At 32.3% G+C, this 18,662-nt stretch overlaps 2 protein-coding genes across 4 annotated transcripts in view; one reads left to right on the forward strand and one right to left on the reverse strand.

Moving 5' to 3' along the window:
* Egfr (epidermal growth factor receptor) overlaps window positions 1-18,662 on the reverse strand; it is a 157,050-nt gene that overhangs the window by 28,626 nt on the left and 109,762 nt on the right. The window lies entirely within an intron of this gene.
* On the forward strand, window positions 8,012-13,153 carry LOC147910265 (uncharacterized). The gene is made up of 2 exons (XM_087403922.1): window positions 8,012-8,060; window positions 8,328-13,153. Exons 1-2 carry the CDS (start codon window positions 8,012-8,014, stop codon window positions 12,320-12,322), a joined length of 4,044 nt encoding a protein of 1,347 aa, XP_087260048.1. The 3' UTR covers window positions 12,323-13,153.

The following is an 18,662-nucleotide window of genomic DNA, read 5'->3' on the forward strand; positions in this document are numbered from 1 at the left end:
TTAAAAGCATTAAATTAATGTTCATTTCGTGTTAAGTAAAGAAAAAAGATTATGTTCGTTGTAATTAAATGTTTAACCTTACGTTTTTATCATATATTCAGTTCTCTCATTAATTTAATCTGTATCGGCATCAAATGGTTTTTATACTCGATCTCCAGTCCTTAATTTCAAAAAAGCATGTAGCTACAAAAAAGCATTCACTCATCTTCTAGAGTGGTAGTGTTGTGTCATCGCCTCGTTTATGGACTACCTTCGACGGAGTGTATCGCACTAGAAGATGGCAAGGGAAAAATAAGAAGAAACGAAGAAGAGAAAGACGAGGAGATGGCAAAGAAAGAAGGGGCGAAGATCGAAAAAGAGAGGAAGACAATGCAGCTAACAGCAGGTGTCTGTTCGCTTGTCCGTTCCTCCCTTTTTTCTCTCATTCCCGTTCCCTCCTTTTCGTCGCAATCTCATCCAAAGAGATCATCCCAACACTCACACACATTCACATACTCGGTTCCCTCTTTGTTCTTTCGCACTCCCCGCGGAGTGGCGAACACGAGTTCCCTTATTCGGATGCGACAAGCGAGGATCAACTTAAACAAATGACGTCGAGCCGCGCGCGCGGCGGCAGTTTGATTGCGGGTGTCTCGTTAAGGTTGCCTCTTCAGATCGTCCCTATTAATTACGATCGATACCCGGCGACGAGCCATCGACGACGAGGCGCTTGATCATGTCGCTCGTGATAGTGCTACGTGTTTATCTCCGCCCTCCACGGCGCGATTCTTCTCGGTCGTTGCGATACCACGCTGTCTGCCAACGAGAAAGACGTGGGAGACCCTGGAGTGCTGCTCGAATAACAGAATGATCGTAACATGTCGCGTATGCAAGTCTGCACACAGTACACACTTTCGCAAACCAGTACAAACCCTCAAAAGAACAGGAAATAATCCGAAAGAAATCGACTTAATATATATTGACATGTTTGCATTTTAATTATATACAATATATATGTATATATATATATATATATATATTTATATAAAAATTTTCTGTTACTTTTATAAACTTTTGACCAGTTAATAAATTTAACACTTTTTCAAGATTTTTTTTTTACTTTATACAGAATAATGAACATGTTTCTGATACGTTACATTTGTAAATCACGAGGGTTTGCACTGGTGACTTCGTCAGAAATGCGACGACATGGTACGAGGATTACGAGGCTGCGAACCGGTTCCAGACGTACCGTTCGAATGGCGGAATTAACCCGAACTCAAAGGACTGGGGCGCCGTCGACACTTCGCTTAATTGCATGGCTGGGACTTGCAAATTTTTATCGTTCGTCTCAGGGAGACTTTAATCCTATCTTTATAGCTGTTTTTGATTGCGACTGTGACGCAAAGCGCGCGCACAGTATAAATATATTTTAAATCTTCTTGTCATTCGTCCTGCGACTTTACAAGAGTCCGCATAAAATGCGGAGAATCAAGTAAACTTAAATTTAACATATATACTTTTATAAGGAAGGTTAATACAATAATTTTTTTCTGTAGAAAATCCATTCTATTATTATCGTAACCATTGTTGAAATACAGTGTTTGCTCAATATTTGGTATAGAAATTTATGATTATCTTGCTACACAATACAAGAAAAATTTTAAAGAATCGACAAGAGAATAATGACGAACATTTTCTTAATACTAGACAAAATCTCACAAAGTGTTACGAATCTCCATAACTTGCATAATAAGAACTAGTTAATGTTTTCATATTGTGGAAAAAAGAAGCATTTCTCTTTCTCAATTTGCGACACGTTTTGCAATTCGCGACGCTCCAGTGCTGAAATTTCACTGTGATTAAAAAAGCTATGAAATACAATAATTTACAGTCGCGATAAGAAATAAAGCGGGCATCAGCTCCGATTACTAGCCGGTTATTGTCCGATCGTAATGCTATAACGTATAAATAATATCCATGCAATTCTCCGTCATCATATATTTTATGCATCACTTCTGAAACTTCATTACAGTAAAAACAATTTTTAATTAATTTTTGCTTATTTTTTAATATATTTCTTATTAAATAAGATATATTATGTGTGATCTAGAACATTACTTATAATACAATCTCATGTATTTTTGTTATTGAACTAGATTGCACATTCATTTTTTATTTGTTGTATTATATATCCAAATTATTCATGTCAATATAATGTATACATTTAAATATAATGTCATAAATTTTTTCTCTGTTTCTATTTACTGCTTTTTCTTCATTCTTACTCACGAACTGCAATTATCATTTGATGTTTAGGTATTATTTTATGTTATATATAAGACTTACATTAATATTGTATGCTATATGTTTATATTTTTCATTTTTATATATATAATTTTTATATATAAAATTTCTTACTGACAATTTTGCTTTGTTATTAATTTGCTCTATACAGGCAGAACAAAAATATAATTATTGTTTTAAACTTTATTATTAAACTTTTGAACAAGATAAAATAACAATTTAATGACCTGCATCAAAGAGCGAAGACTTTCTTGCACTTTTTTGTTTCTCATAAACGAAATGCATTTGTCATTGTTGTGCCGAACAGATCAGTACGCTCTCTTTGATACTTCTCAGTGACTAATCGCTGATCGTCCAAGGCGTGTCTGCCTTAGGCCTCGTTAACTTTTCTCTTCGTGTACCTGCGTAATCTACCCTTCTCTCATACCTGATCCGATAAGAAGTAACGTCGAAGGTGCCCTGCGAAAATGTCTTGGCGACGCCGTGCATGCTCGCGTTTGTTGTTTGCAAACTGGCGTATGCACCGATCGCACGAGCTTTTTATCAACGTCTACAAGGGGAGATTAAGAGGCGTGGTTCTCCATATAGCGAGACATGTTCCTAGTGAGAACCGCTGTTAGGAGTACGAGAGAGAAACAGCGCAGTAAGAAATCTTCCCTGGAGAACCGTTAAGTTTAAACAGACCGAACAGTATTTTCAGCTTAGTCTTTTATTCGAAAGATTACTTGGCATTTCGCCACGATTGTACATGGAAATTCCGATTCATTCTTACGTATTTTATATTTTCGAAAAATTAGCAAATATTTTACTATTCTGCTTTACATTTTTGTCAAAGTTTGCGCGTCCTTAGATAACACATATATATTATTAGGTGTTGGAATTAATTCGTAGCGTTTTACAAGTGATGGGAAGTACTTTCATTAATGTATTTTTTAATGCTCATATGAAATAAATAACATTCTTTCATTAAAAAACGCTACGAATTAATTCCAACACCTAATATATATAAAACGAGGACTTTCTATCATCTTTAAAATTCAAAGAAAGTATCGATGTATGGATTTTTTAAAATACTAACTTTAAATAATATTCTTTGAGCATTTTGTAATAATTATATTTATATTTTAAATGACACGTATACGCCTACAATAATAAGGCATTTGGTGCTTTCCAGCAAAAGGTATAGTTTAACACAGTGACCATTTCATCTCTGTTTAGTGGCAAATAATAAGGATGTAATAATTCATTGCGTTAAACTGTGTAACATTTTCTGTCTCTCTTGCTGGAAAGCATCCAATATCACAAAGATATTTTAAAAAATTCAAGATAAGGGAAAGAAGCCTAATCAGAAAAAAGCCTTAATCAGAAAAAAGTCTAGAATTTTTCTCTGAGAAGTCAGAGAGAATTTTTCAAGGAGCGACTAATGCGGAGCATCGTGGATGGCGAAGAGTTGGAAAAACAATAAGAGAAAAAGATTTTGCCATGCAAGACATCGATCGTATATATCGTCGTGAGGACTTACGTTCCTCTCGTCCTTCGTCTTTCCGACCCTCATTCCTTCCGTCTCCTCGCACGGTTGGACCCGGGCACAAAAGCGGCGTCCTTTGAGGGAGGGCCCGAAACAAAAAAAGAGTCGGTGAACACGGCATGCAACCGTGTTAACTGCGCTGATTATGCATTCATATCCTTGTTTCGCGACAACCTGCTGATTGTTTCCACAAAACGCGACAACCCCCTTGTAGCCGTGTGTTTGGGCCGGTTTTTCGGCGGATTGTGAGGGAGACGCGACCGTAGGTGCTGTTAAGGACGCGCGAGCCCGCCAGCAAAAAGGATCAATTTGTATGCGGGTGAACGCTCCCCATTTCTGTCGCCGTTCTTAACAGTCCCGGCCGTGTAACGTTTGCACGACAATGGTGACGGCGAAATATAAGGGCGCTCAAGAAATGCATGTGTATACCGGAAGACAAACAATTGAAGAGTCTGTGGCAACAATGTGCTAATCCACACGAAAGAGAAAGAGAAAGGTGAATAAGGTTCTAATTGTAAGATTTTGTCTGCAGGTTCTGACGATGGTTTTATTCAAAAGCGATTACATTTTTAGAAATAAATTAATGTAAACGAAGAATGATAAGGATGGAAAATTCGTATAGATATTACAAAAAAATGGCTTATCGATTATTTTAATAAAGTTTGCTTAAGATATATAATTTTGCAAAAGATTAATATTTTTTTTAATCCTTTTTTAAGAAGAAAATACCATATTTGTTAATAATCTCAAAAAAAAATTAAATACTAGGATTTAAATTGTCCAGAAATAAATAAGAAAATGCTAATAGAGATGAGCTTATTTATTTGTATATGAGATATCTTTCCATATTATGTATTAATTTACTTTTCAGTAATTTAAAACTTACTTGAGAAAAAACGAAACGCGCAAAATGAAATATAGAACCGCTCGCTCTTTCGTAATATACAAATCTCACGAATGCGTATGTGATCCGTCCTACCCATGATATCCCCTCATGGTGAATAAGTTAGCGTTTCCTCAAGGTGTGCACACTTCACGATGCCTCGTTATCGGTGACATGTAAAGCTCTGATTAAGAGACATGATAAGAGGAATTATTTCTTTTTTCAGCACCCGAAAAACATGAAAAGTGTGTGAAAAATGTGTGTGATAAGACATGAAGTCGTTATATCAAGATATTATTTAAACAAGCAAAGGAAGAAAGAATAACATTAACAAAAATCAAAATTAAAGTGCTTTGACAAACTTTAGCAATTTTCGACAAATATTAGTACAGTTTATGTTAGTCAGAAATTAGTTCGATTGATAATATATTTTGTTAATCTAGATAGAACAGAGTTAACAGAAGAATAACTCATCAATCAATCTTGTCGCAACAGTAATTGACCGAATAACAGAAATGACTCAGAGGAAAAGAAATCGAGGAGACACGGATGGCATAACAAACAAAAATAAAGAAACGGGAATAGGTAATAAGTGAAAGAGAATAACGAAAGATAATAAGCTCGAATAACGGTAACATTGAACGTGAACGTAATCTCAATGTTTAAAAATTTTCATTGATCAAATTAATGGAGGGTTTTATTACAAAATATTTCGGAAATATTGTTTGAGGTTTAATTTAAAAGTCCATACATAATCGGCCGACGAAAACCAAACTTAATTAATCAATTAAAAATCATCGATTCCACCGTTGATTTACTTTCATTAGACAGCATATGAATCAACATTTTATTTTATGCAGCCTTTGCGGCAACCAATTGCATCAAAAGCTATAAAACCAGTTTTACTTCTCGATTGAGTGAGTACGATACAAGTCGAAATTGTTATTTAAAGTGCACTTTTTAAAGAAAGAAAAAAAAGATTTAATATTTCTTTTTAAAGCAAATTAATAATACAATAAGTTGAATAAATCCATAGAATTGCATCCTCCTATGAGCAATGCGTGCGAAGATAAATTGAACAAGTCGTATTGATAGCGGCGCATCGTAAAATTTATTATATTGGTGGAGAAAGAGTATAAAGCGGCCTGTCGAAAAACTTGACAAGGATCCGAATAAAACAGAGAGAAATGGTAGCAACTAGTTGCTTCTTATAAACATTCGCGGCTTCCTGTTGATTGATTTGCGAGAGTCACGTCTGCGGTTCGTTAATAACGCGAACGTTCGTGACTTCGTGAGGGAGCTTCCATAAGTCCAGTGTTTAAAGAAGAGATATCGTGAGCATACAACGTGGTGAGCCAGAGAGTGCTCCATGAAATCCAAGATTACCGCTCACGATCATCTCGCTAGTAAGGATCCAGTCTAAGTTTCGAGTCACGGATAATTTCTACCGGGTCGACCTCCAGGCTTCGTGCATCTTCGCGGCGTGACTGCTCGACTACGTTTATGTCGCTTTGCACGTGCACATATCGAAGAGAATCCTGAGCGAATTTGCATGAATTGAGAGAAGGAAATATATACAACATATAGATATCTGTATCTCATAATATTTGTATATCATAATATGGCTGTAAGGCCGTATTAATGCACGTTTTAAGAGATAAAATGTTAAATGTGCCGTTTAACTGTGCCATGATAAATATGCTGTTTTTAGAGATAAAATGTTAATGTAATGTAATGAAAACTATTTTTTAAGTTAAAATAAAATTCTCCACTTATTGGTTGTAATTATTTTATTTAAAATAAAAATTGATTGTAATTATTTTATTTAAAATAAAAATTTCTTATTTTATTTAATATAATAAAAATTTCTTATTTTATTTAAAATAAGAAAAGAAGCTATGAATTAAAACGAGTGTTAACGAGCTCGTGTAATTTCAAAATTATATTAACAAAGTTAAAATTAACAAACATTTCGATTTCACTATTGAATCATTTTTAGTGCAATCGTAGAAACTCACATTAAGTTGTTTGTTAACTTTGTAAATATAATTTTAAAATTATGCGAACACGTTTTGTTCATAGCTCCTTATTTTTCTTTATTTAAATTTTTATCTGCTGAGCCTTATTATATTTACGTTTTTATTTCATTTTGAATGACATATATTTTATGTCATTGTTACCACAGTACTCAATGTTGAATTATAAATAATGATTAAAAATTTTGCACTTATTACACACACAAACAAACTTCTATCTTCCAATTTCTTTCGTGAAAACTGATCCTTCTCATCATTTTTCAACATGTATATTTCTTCTTTACATATCAGTGTGATGAGTTATGTAGGTATTATCTTTCTGTCGTTCTGAACAAATTGCTGGTGGCGTTATGGGAAGCTCAGCGATTCCATAGACATTCTCGAGAGTTTTGACGAGAAATAATCAATAATGGTCACTTCTATCCTGTAGGTAAGATTACACTGCAGGACTAATCAATGCTTCCACCAGTCGAGTATGCTTTGACTGATCCTCGGCGGATCGCAAATTGACAGTTCCGTTAAGGAATTGTGCAAGTAAGCGGCAAGCAAGATCGCAACCGTTGCAGAGCGACCGTGGCAACTGGTACTTGAAGAGGATAAAACCATTGAAGAGCGGCACTGAAACGGAGATTGCAAAGATAAACGAGTCCACCGTAGCATTGTGCATGCTGCCCTGAGGCCCCCCTGTTAAGTCATGCCGGATTTTTATCCTCTAGATTTATTCTCATCGAACGACATATGTCGCTTTGAAAATGATGCCGATATCATTTTTCCGGAGGGACCACGTGAAAGCGGTTTATTATTGATAATAGTCTACGTGCCATGCAGGAAGATATAAGACTAAAAATACAATAAAGCTTGGAATTCATTGCCTATATAATCTAAATGTCCTAAATGTTCGAATATAATGTAAATTTTACATGACAATTACTTTTAATAAAAATATCTTATATTGGTAAATGATAACATAAATATTATTTGCATCAAAGAGGATTAAGATTCTATTTCTGTTAAATATTTGCACATGTAATTTAATATAATAAGATGCAAATTGAAGTAGTCTCTAAACTACGTGATTCGTTTGTCTTGTATGACAATTCTCGTGACAGGACCCATCATGTTTCTTCGTAATATATAGAATCAATACTTTTATCAGGATTAATCGCCTAATTAATTGTCTTCAATAACAATTCAAAATTAAACGAGTGTTTTTAATGTATGATTTTGTATGATCCTGCTATCTTTATAACAGATTACATCTTTCATTAAGATTGTAAAATGAATCGTTTAAAACATATTCATGGTATAAGTGTCCGTGCTTCATCTAGTAAGTTTTATTCCAATAATTTATTCACATACATTTTTCTAAAAATATCATTTTTTTCTTGTGTATTTATTTTCTAAAAACGTCATTTATTATAAATTTTATAATAAATATATATAATATGGCATATCCTGCAAAGGTAACCATATTTCAATTTTATCTTACTATTTTCTTTATTGAAGATTTTTTTCAAGACAATAAATTATACGTTAAATAAATAATATACGCATATAAATTTAATATTATTGATTATTAATTTATTTTGTATAGATGCTACTTTGTCATCGCATTATGGACAGCATACTAATACATATTTTGAGAATTATAAATTAAAATCGCAGCTATTACGGTCAGATCCATTTGCAATAAAAAAAAATCATGATATTGATGTCAAACATTTGGGACAGTTTCGTCAAGGCAGTCTGCAGTTAGTTTCCAAAGAGAGTAAAACGATTTGCAAACAACATAGTAAAACCAAGTCTAGCATGACTTCATTAAAGAAGAAATCATCGATACATAAGAAATTGCCATCAGAGAATATAGCAAAAAGAGTATATCATTATTCTACGTGTCAGAATGTCAAATTTAATAGCAATGAAATTAACAAACAATTCATGACTCATAACAATGCGATAATAAATAGCACGAAGAATATTAATCGTCGTAGTAGTTTCATGGCAACTATTGAGAAATATCCTCGACCCCGATCATATGCAGAAATGATAGCCGATTACAGCGAATCCTTATATAAGGAATCCATTGTAGGTGCACGAAAGGATAGTTTTTATTCCAATAATGCAATACGCAAGAGTCCATTCAGTACTTTCTCAGTTTCACTTCGGGCTAAGAAAATTATGAATGCTGCTGAATACAGTGAACTTTCAATTGAAAGACAAAAAAATGATTTTCCTTTTCCCGTTAAGTCGTTTGATTTTTACAATCAACATAACAATATGAACACTACTGATTGTTACGATTTTCAACATCACAGTACGTGCACTGCAAAAGTAATGAACAAAAATATCAACCGGAACTGCATTATTACGAACGACGACTTGAAGAGCGATGATCAGTCTTATGCGAAATTAGTTGCTAATTACAGTAAGTCTCTGCATAATATTCCTATTACAAATGTTTTGAATGATAATTTAGTATCAAAAAGGAACATGTTAGCAAGAAATTCTTTTGAATCTGTCATCACAACAAGAAAAAGAACCAGTGACACGCAAGAAACAACGCGAAAGACAATTCCCGCTATCAATATAATGTCACTTGAGAAAAATATTAAGGAAAAAGTGATTAATTTAAAGGAAAACGATTGGTTAAAAGAAATGGTAAACGTGATAAGTGACTTAAAAAATGTGATCGATAGAAAAGTCGCAAGAGTTGATATTCCTAAGAGAAAAATGTCTGACAATCAAAAGGAGAAAGATACAACAATTAGGAAATTGAGCTCTCAATCTGATAAAATCGATAGAATGGAAAAACATAAAAAGATCCTTGAGTTGCAAAAGCATAATTATTCGCACTCGAGTGACAAAATCTCAAATCTACCACAATATTTTGGTAATGCAGCGGAAAGTTCAGCCGTAAAGAAAAATTCAACGCTTGCGTCAACTAGCGGTAATACTGATGTATTGAAACAACCACAGGTAAAATTGCGGATGGTGCCTTCTGAAAAAGAATCCGTTGTATCCATCAATGTGGACCAAGATTCATTTGGATCATTAAATTCTTTAAATTCTACCTCAAAACATCTCTCTGTTGTCGTGCAATCTGATCAAAAGGAAGATGTAAAATTAATGAACAATCAATGGAACACCCCAACGCTTCGGCGTACCAATAAAAGTGCATTGAAGAGCAGTGCTTTCGGTCCAATGCATATTTCAATTAGTGAAGACTCTGCACCAGTCAAACAAATTGAGTTTTCAATTAATGGCAAACCTGTTTCGGAGCTGAAGAGTATCACTGCACGAACGGAGAAATTAGACGTGGTGAGTTCCGCGGACAAAATTGAGATCAGGATACCGTTTGTCAAGGACGATTCGAATGTGTTGAACAAAACCAGAGAGAGTGACCTATCGAAAGGAATTAAGTCAAAAGGGCAAATATTGAATGTGCAAATATCTGCCAATTTTCAGGACGAATCTACGAAAGATAATATCATTGAGAAACCAGCGAAAATGGCACCAATACGATACCAATATGACAGAGACACGATACCAACATCACAATCGTCAATTTCTAAAACTCCTTATTTGTCTAACAATTTTCCAAAAGTTCGTGAGGAAACTTTTAGCAGTAATAATATACAACAATATGAGTATACTAAAGAAATGGATATTAAATTTGACGATAACGAAAAAAATATTAAGAAATATAGAATAGGTACTTCATTGACGAAAGAAATAAATAATGTTGAAGTTGAAAGTTTGAATATGAGAAGATCAAATACTACAGGACTTCCGGAAGCAAATAAGTACAATAAAAATGAATCTTCTGACAATCGCGTTTTTTCAAAAATAATCCCTTGGTGGTCCTCCTCAGATTCCTTCAACAAGATAAAAAAGAAGGAAGATGATCATAGACCGCTTATACCATCTTCAAATAAAAATCAATATAAATCAATTTCAAATTTGAATCAAAATGTTGTCACTGAATCATTACTATCAACGCCGACATCAAATTCAAAGGTACCGAAGAAAATCCAATTAATTAATAACACAACTACAAATAATTCTAGCAATGTAAGTCCAAATTCTATAAATCCGTATAAAGAATCTAAACCATCTCTTCATTATGCATACTCATTTAGATTAAAGTCAAATAAAGAAAATCCTAATATGCCTGAAATTATAAGAAATGATTTGAAAGCTGAAGATAAACAGGCATTAACTGCGAAGAAAGATATCAATAAAATTTCTGAAATTAAAGAAATGGAATCGATTACATTATTTAAATCTGATACAACGAATATAAAAAGCAAACATGATATAGGTATAAAAGAAAAGACATTTGTACAAGAAAAAATCAAGCCACCAAATAGCGCACAAACTTTGTCATCAAAAACACATCAAGAGATAAAAAATAATTATTCACTAAAACAGACAAAGTCAATTGATGATGTATCTAAAAATATAAAATTAAAAATAGAAGATATTTTAGATGTTATGAAACCAATTGAAAATAATGAAAATGGCATAACAGATTATGGTTTAAAGGTGCCATCAAGACAATTAACAGCAAAATTAAATAATACAGCGAAAGAAATTCAAAATCCAATAACTACGATAAAGAATTTTATTCCAAATTCATCTACAGCGGAAATAGTGTCAAAGAAGATAGATAAAACAATGTTAACAAAGCAAACAGAATCAACTAACGAAGAAAAATTAAAATTAAAGAGCGATATTTCGCCGAAGAAAAAAGATTTAACAATGAAAGACGATACGATCATAAATCTTAAAGCGCTGAATAACAACGTTAATAATATACAAGAAGTAGATAAAAATGATTTTGCAAGTTCAAATTCTCCAAATTTTATAAATTTTTCAAAATTATCGCAAACACTAAAAAAACAGGAACAATTCGCTAACAATAATATCATTTATCAAGATAAATCGACACAGGATTTAAAATCACTATCGAAGATTAATAAAAATAAACATAGTTCAATTACTTCTTCAGGAATGATGCAAAAATCAGAAATCTCAGGAAAGGTATTATTAGAAGAGTCTAAGCAAAATAGATCAAAAAGTTTAACAAGCATAAAGAATGCTCTAGAAACAAATCAAGAATTAAAAAATTTGACATCATTGAAATTGACTAATCAATCCAAAGAATCTTTGGACACGATAATGATAGATAAATTACCATTGCAAACCAAAAAACAAATACAATCAAAACCGTCCAAAAATAAAAATATGACTAAAATTACCGATATAAATAAGCTGTCCTCTTCACAAACAGAATCAACTTCAAAAACAAAGGATTGTATAATATCTAAAAATTTAATAAATAAAAATGCAAGAAAAATATCTCAATCTGCAAAAACGGAAAGGACCAAAGAGAGCGATATGATAGCTAAGGTTGTAACGGAAAATTCTAAGAGTAAAAATCTTTTACCAAAGGAATGTGAGAAAAATTGTTTTAAGGCAGGATTGGACAAAGAATATCTTTTGGGATCAACTGGTTCTTCAAGGAAGCCAAATGTTTCGATTAGATTCAAGTCGGCAAGTTCAAATACGAAATCTAGGGTAATGTGAAACAACAATTGTATTTATAAGAAAAAATTGTTTATGGAATCATTTTATTCAAATTTTAATAGGAAGAATGATATTTCAAATTCGCAGTCAGCCATATTCAAAGTTCGACAAAATTTGAATGACATCGATATGTTAGAATATCCTGCGCCAAATGTAATCAAAAGTAATGGATTGTGGATTAATATGAATAGACCAGAGAAGAGCATACTATATTCCGCATGGTTACAACGATCTGAAAATGATATCAAAAAGAATTAAAAAGTATTTTGATTGTGTATTTTGTTAAAAAATAAATAAATATATTACATAAAGATTTGTTAAAATATACTTACATTATGTCAAATTATCTATATATACTTTAACAGCATCATTTATTGATACATGTTGTATTGTTTATTAAAAAAAAAAATTTTAATAAGTAATATTTCCCATAAAGTTGTTAGATGTAATAAAGAGTTTCGTCAAGGAGATATGTATTATACATGCACTATCTAATGCCGTAATCGAATTCCTTGATTGTTCTAGAAATCGGAATGAGTGCTTAATGGTAAAACTTCGACTTGCATAAAGGTAATCGCTTTTCTGATAGCTTTGCATTCCATTGAAGGAACTCGTTGAGTAAACGCTGAATTGGGTAATTAAAATTCTCATTACGTCGGCGGCATCTTGAAACGCGCCGCGGACAATAGGCTCGAAACGAAGTCGCGGATTGCAAGGGTAGGATCGTGCCATGGAGGGGCAGAGAGTAAAAGCATAAATAAAGCCAATTAGCTATGAAGAAGAAAGGAATGTCAAAATGTAGAAAAAAATTATATAACCTTATTATGCTGAAAATTCTAATTCATTATGATTAATTATGATTCTTCAATAACCTTCTTTATAGTCTAAAAATTAAAATACAAAATATCTACAAATTAAATTAACAAGAAAAAAAATATTTTTTACTATTTATCAGATGATATTTATTATTAAATAAATATATCTGGTAAAATTAATAAAACATTCTTTTTCTTATTACTTCATTATAATAATAAGAAAAGTTAGTTTTTCACACAATAATAATAATTGTCAAGTACTCGGAAGTATTCGGAAGAATATTTTTAAACAAATTCTTTCTCTCTCTCTCTCTCTCTCTCTCTCTCTCTCTCTCTCTTTCTCATCTTTCTCCAACATTCTAGCAAACGATCGAAGCAACACGTATGCACGAACTCGATCCTTCGGGTCATACTATCGGTGCGGCACGATACCCGTCATTATGCCAATTCGCGACGGGCACCAATTTAGGGTCTCCGACGTGAAGGCCTTCGACTTGTTGAAGATGATGCCCCATCATCGAAGGGCGCCGTGGTTCGTGCCACGTCCCGTGCGCGCGAATGAGAAACCCATCATTACACATACATTTCACCGCGAGTATAGTCCTGTTCTGGCAGTTCGCTAGTCATTCGAAGTAATGCATCCTGATAGTCAGGGTCAAGCGAAGCTTTATCGACAGCTGCACGTCGAATATATTTTGTTCATATAGTTTTATTGTACTTATGTTCATTAATGTTGCTATTCTTCAATAATCTAACTAAATCTAACTAATAGCCTTATTATATTAACATAATACTAATTATGATTCATCATTTTGCTTTTTCGTTATCATAAAATTATAATATAACAATAAAAAAGAAATGGATACAAAATATGTTTATAAATAGAATGTTATACGATTTTAAGATTTTAGAGAAATATTATATACATGTTATATAAATTAACATTTTTATATAGCTTGCTACTTTTTTGCTAGAGCAACACATATACACACAGTCATTATTTTGTTCAAGAAACAAAATAATTAATTCTATTGATTACTTCAATGTATATTTTTTAGATGTTCCTGTTACAATATAAAAGCTTTCCCCATGTAGCACACAGCGCTTATAAAGTTAACGAAACGCTAAAAGATTACATATAATCGTTTTTAGCGCTTTGCAAGCTGCTGTGCTACTTGGATCTCCTTTCCATCGTACGATGAAAGAATTATTTTCATCATAGAAGTTCTTTCTTTAACAGAGTACACATATATACAGTTTTCTATTTGAATACTTTAATTTTAGTTCTTCTAATGAGTTAATCGAATATCAACAGAGATATTGTAAAGACACGAGTCACTCTTGACTGTAAAAAAAATATAAAACGCAGTATTCCTTTTCTAATTTATTGTGTGTCATCAAGCGAAATAAAGAAACAGTAGTAAAATATTATCATGTTGTGCAAAGTTCGTATGCACGCAAATCTTAGCCGATGATAAGGCCGTTAATTATCGAGAACGACGAGGAGCATCCTTCATATAGCCAGGAATGCAGATGAGTTCTTTTTTTTCGCTACTCGACATTCATCTTAAGATATCTTGACGGTCGCTTCTGCCCACCCTCCTGCCTTCGCTTTCCTTTACGCGGCAACGAAAGTTGATCTGACCCCACGAGAGTCCGGTTCAACCCTGCTCTCCTCCTCTTCCTTTACCCTCCCGCTGTCCCAGCTGCTGCGTCAGACCCTTGATTTATCACGGCGTTGCCAGCAGCCTCTTATAAATGTTCAGAAACAACCCTACTGCTATGTTCATCGTTCATCGCAGCGGAACGCAGAAGATTCCTCGGAGTCCCGCTGACTTTTCCTCGCGTCCTTGAACGAACATCAGGTAGAAATCTCGAGGATTCTCCGCCCCTTTGCGATGATATCAAAAGAAATATCCATTTGAGAAATACCTCAAATGAATATACCTTTCCACGAATTATAATTTGTAAGAATTAATAAAATATATATGATGTAGACTTCAACATATTTTCTTTTATTTTATAAAAATATAAAAATATATTACAAGCTGTGTTATTATAAAATTGTTGAGTGAAAGATATTGTAAGATATGAAAAATATTGCAAACTATCGCATCATTTGTTCTTTGCAATCAATAAAAAATGATTATTCTCTACACAAGTTTCATTCCTATTTATCTCATTGTCAACAAGCTCAATATGGTACGAGAAGGCTAGGTTGTTTGTAACGCAATTGTAAAAGCATCCAGCTTGCAATCATTGAATACCCGGATATGCATTCTTGAATGTATTTTTAGTAATTGTGCTATAAATAATTAATATTGAATTCTATTCCCTTATTAGAAAAATTTATACACATAAATAATTTTTAATGAATAAATATATAATGTTTTAGAATTAAATGAAAGAATATAAATATAATTATCAAGTATATGTTATTATAATTATCAAACTAAAATTTAAATCAAAACTATAAAATTGTTAAAAACAAAATAAAATTATAGAGCATTTCTATCTTTTTGATAGAAAATATTATTAAATGTAAAATACATGTATGAAGAATTTACATTATTTCTGTGGTAGAATTGCATATATCAATTTTTATGTATATGCATACGAGTTCCATGTTAGCTTCGAGCTGCAAGGACAACATTGTCCCCCGCCTACTTGAGGCTTCAAATTAGTCTTTGTTTGTTTTAATTATGTAATGCCTACTATATCGGTCTCATCCATTGCACACCATGCAATACGTTATGTACTTCTTGATATATTACTACTACTAATACTGAGAAATATTAATTGCGTCCAGTAAAAAACTATCACTCATCGTCAAGAAATAATAATTTTTATGCTGAGGCTGAACCATTTGATAAATTATTTATAAACATCCTTCGGAGAATGATTTCCTCAGTTTGATAGTATTTATAGCAGATCTATTCTTTAAAATTTGTTTTATCTATCAAAAATCTATAATAAATGTAATATATGTACATATAACATACTAACGATGCACATGCATCTTACGAGCGGCTTACTTAATGAGGGATTATAATCTCAACAAAAGATTTCTCCAGATCCGAAGTTCTCTATCTTTCTCATCTGCTTTTTAACCATCCTCTACTTTGCTCAATGTAATCTTCCCTTTTTCGTTATTGCAGGAGAATGAATTATTTTTCTTTATATTAAAATGAACTTCGTGATCATTCATCGATGCTTCACGATGCCTACTTAATTCTTTCGTACGAAGAATTCCTTATGAAAGTAGGAAAAAAATTAAAAAGGAGCAGAGAGAGAGAGAGAGAGAGAGAGAGAGAGAGAGAGAGAGAATAAAACAAAGAAAGAAGAAACCGCAGTTTATGTCCTGCAGGTTCGAATTTTGATTATGTTATTCATTATGTACTAGAAAAAAGAGAGAGAAAAGAATAAAGTTAAATCATATGAAACATATCGCTCGATAACAATTACAACAGAGGATGTAATTGTGATACTTCTGTATTATTTATTATTAAATAACTTTAAATTTTTTAAATACTTTTTTTAGAACACATGCTGTAAAATAAGTGTTAATTATTGTAATAAATTAAAAGAAAATTGTAAATATAACTTAATGAAATTATAATTATAATTCATAACAAGTGTAACATATTTGAATCATAAATAAAAATAACAAATTTAAGCAATACAATAAAGATAAATGATAGCTTATACAAAGATGCATTGTAAACAGCAAGGTAGATAAATTTAGGCTTAAACCGACTTTGGTCCCACTGTCACTTCGTTATATTTGGCTTTTGTAAGTCTCTCTCCGGTTTTTACGCTTTACTCGACGGGACGAGTGCTTTTTAATCCCCTAGCGAAGGAGACGAAGGAGCTTAGGAGAGAAACATCGAGAGAAGGCAGAAAAAGTTGTATCCAGATAAAGTTGCGAAATCGAATCACTGAGCAAACTAATCCGCTTACAGTGATGCCGCGGGCGACGAAACGAGGAATGCACCGACATTCGCGGTACAACGAAATCTTGCAGCAGATAAGAGTCTTAAGTCGCGAAGTTATAGAAACATCAAGAGGAAGGGACGATGGTATACGTCGCTAGCGAGCTTAAGCCTAATGAGAGTTGAACGACATGAATAATAATAAATCGCATAGTAATATCAAAAAGAAATTATTGTGTTGATTGCGGTTTTTTCAAAAAGTCTAATAGTTATAGCTGTAATTTATGATTCCACAATTAAGGTTTATGAATATATATAAATATGATAAGTAAATAAGTAAATTCATAGGAAAAACAAAATTCATATATCTATTTTTAAGAACTCCTACATTATGCTATTAAATTGCAACATGGAGAACAACTTTTAACAAAGATTTTTAAGTTATATAAAAAAATTTATATTAATAATATTAATATAAAAGTTTTAATTTTACTTTTATAACATTTTCAATAATAATAAGATATCTCATATATCAGTAAACAATAGAATAAAGTTTAATTTCTTTTATTTAACGAAATTCAATTTCTTCTATTTATTTAAAATTCTAGGAGATTGTATTAATACCTTATCATTTACAACGACTATATCTGCATATCTATATCTTAATTCATAACAGGCGCGCATTCACGGCGATAATTGAGTGCGTATTGATATATCGTTCTACAATAAATCGATTTCTTTATTGAAATCAGCTCCAGAATGTGTGCGCTTCCCTCATTTCTGTACAGTGACAATAGCTTTTAGAGGGAATTTCTGGAGAGGAAGAAACGCGATAATGCAGCAAGAGCAACGTGACCATCTCTCTCTGGCTTTCTCTCTTTTTCTTCCCGCCTGTTTTCCTCTTTAGTGAGATGTCGCCGATACATTAGCGTAATTCGCTTGGTTCACCGCGGAGTAATGAGGTAATTGCTTTGTGAATTCCGCCATGTCTCGGACTGTCTCATCCTCTTTATCGCTTACACACCGCAAATCCGGGTATTACTACCAATGAACACTTTCGCGGAATGGTTTACACTCTACGGAGGCGATAAACTTCGCTTTATTTCGATGTGCCGATAATACCCTTTGCAAACAGAAGCTAATAAGAAGCATTAATTCTTAATGTTTTGTGTGCAAGAGTTTTTAATATTTTTCTCATCTACGTATGATCATTTTATCTATATCTCAAATTCTGTTATTAAAATTTAATGTATATTCAGATATCAAAATTAAATGAGTCATAATCAAAGTTATAACCAAAAGTTATTACATGTGACATATATTAAAAACTGATATGTACTAAGAGCAACTCATTATTCCATTATAAAATTATAATTATTAAATTTTTAGATAAAAGTAGATATAGTATTACAATATATATATATATATATATATATATATATATATATTTTGTACATTACATCTTCAAATTAGAATTATAACAGTAATTATTACATAAATCATTTTTAATTTTATGTTCGTATGTATTATTTATTCTTAAAAAATATTTTGAAAATTGAATTAACGTTCATTTATTATATTTTCCTTTTTTTT

This window comes from Acromyrmex echinatior, chromosome 3, assembly GCF_024713525.1.
Source record: "Acromyrmex echinatior isolate Ae372 chromosome 3, ASM2471352v2, whole genome shotgun sequence".
NCBI classification, from domain to species: domain Eukaryota; kingdom Metazoa; phylum Arthropoda; class Insecta; order Hymenoptera; family Formicidae; genus Acromyrmex; species Acromyrmex echinatior.

What these genes read in the sequence shown, in the direction of transcription:
- LOC147910265 (XM_087403922.1), top strand. Translation starts at nt 8,012, where the DNA reads ATGAATCGTTTAAAACATATTCATGGTATAAGTGTCCGTGCTTCATCT. An exon ending in AAGTGTCCGTGCTTCATCTA is followed by an intron (nt 8,061 to 8,327) that starts GTAAGTTTTATT and finishes TATTTTGTATAG; the next exon opens with ATGCTACTTTGTCATCGCAT.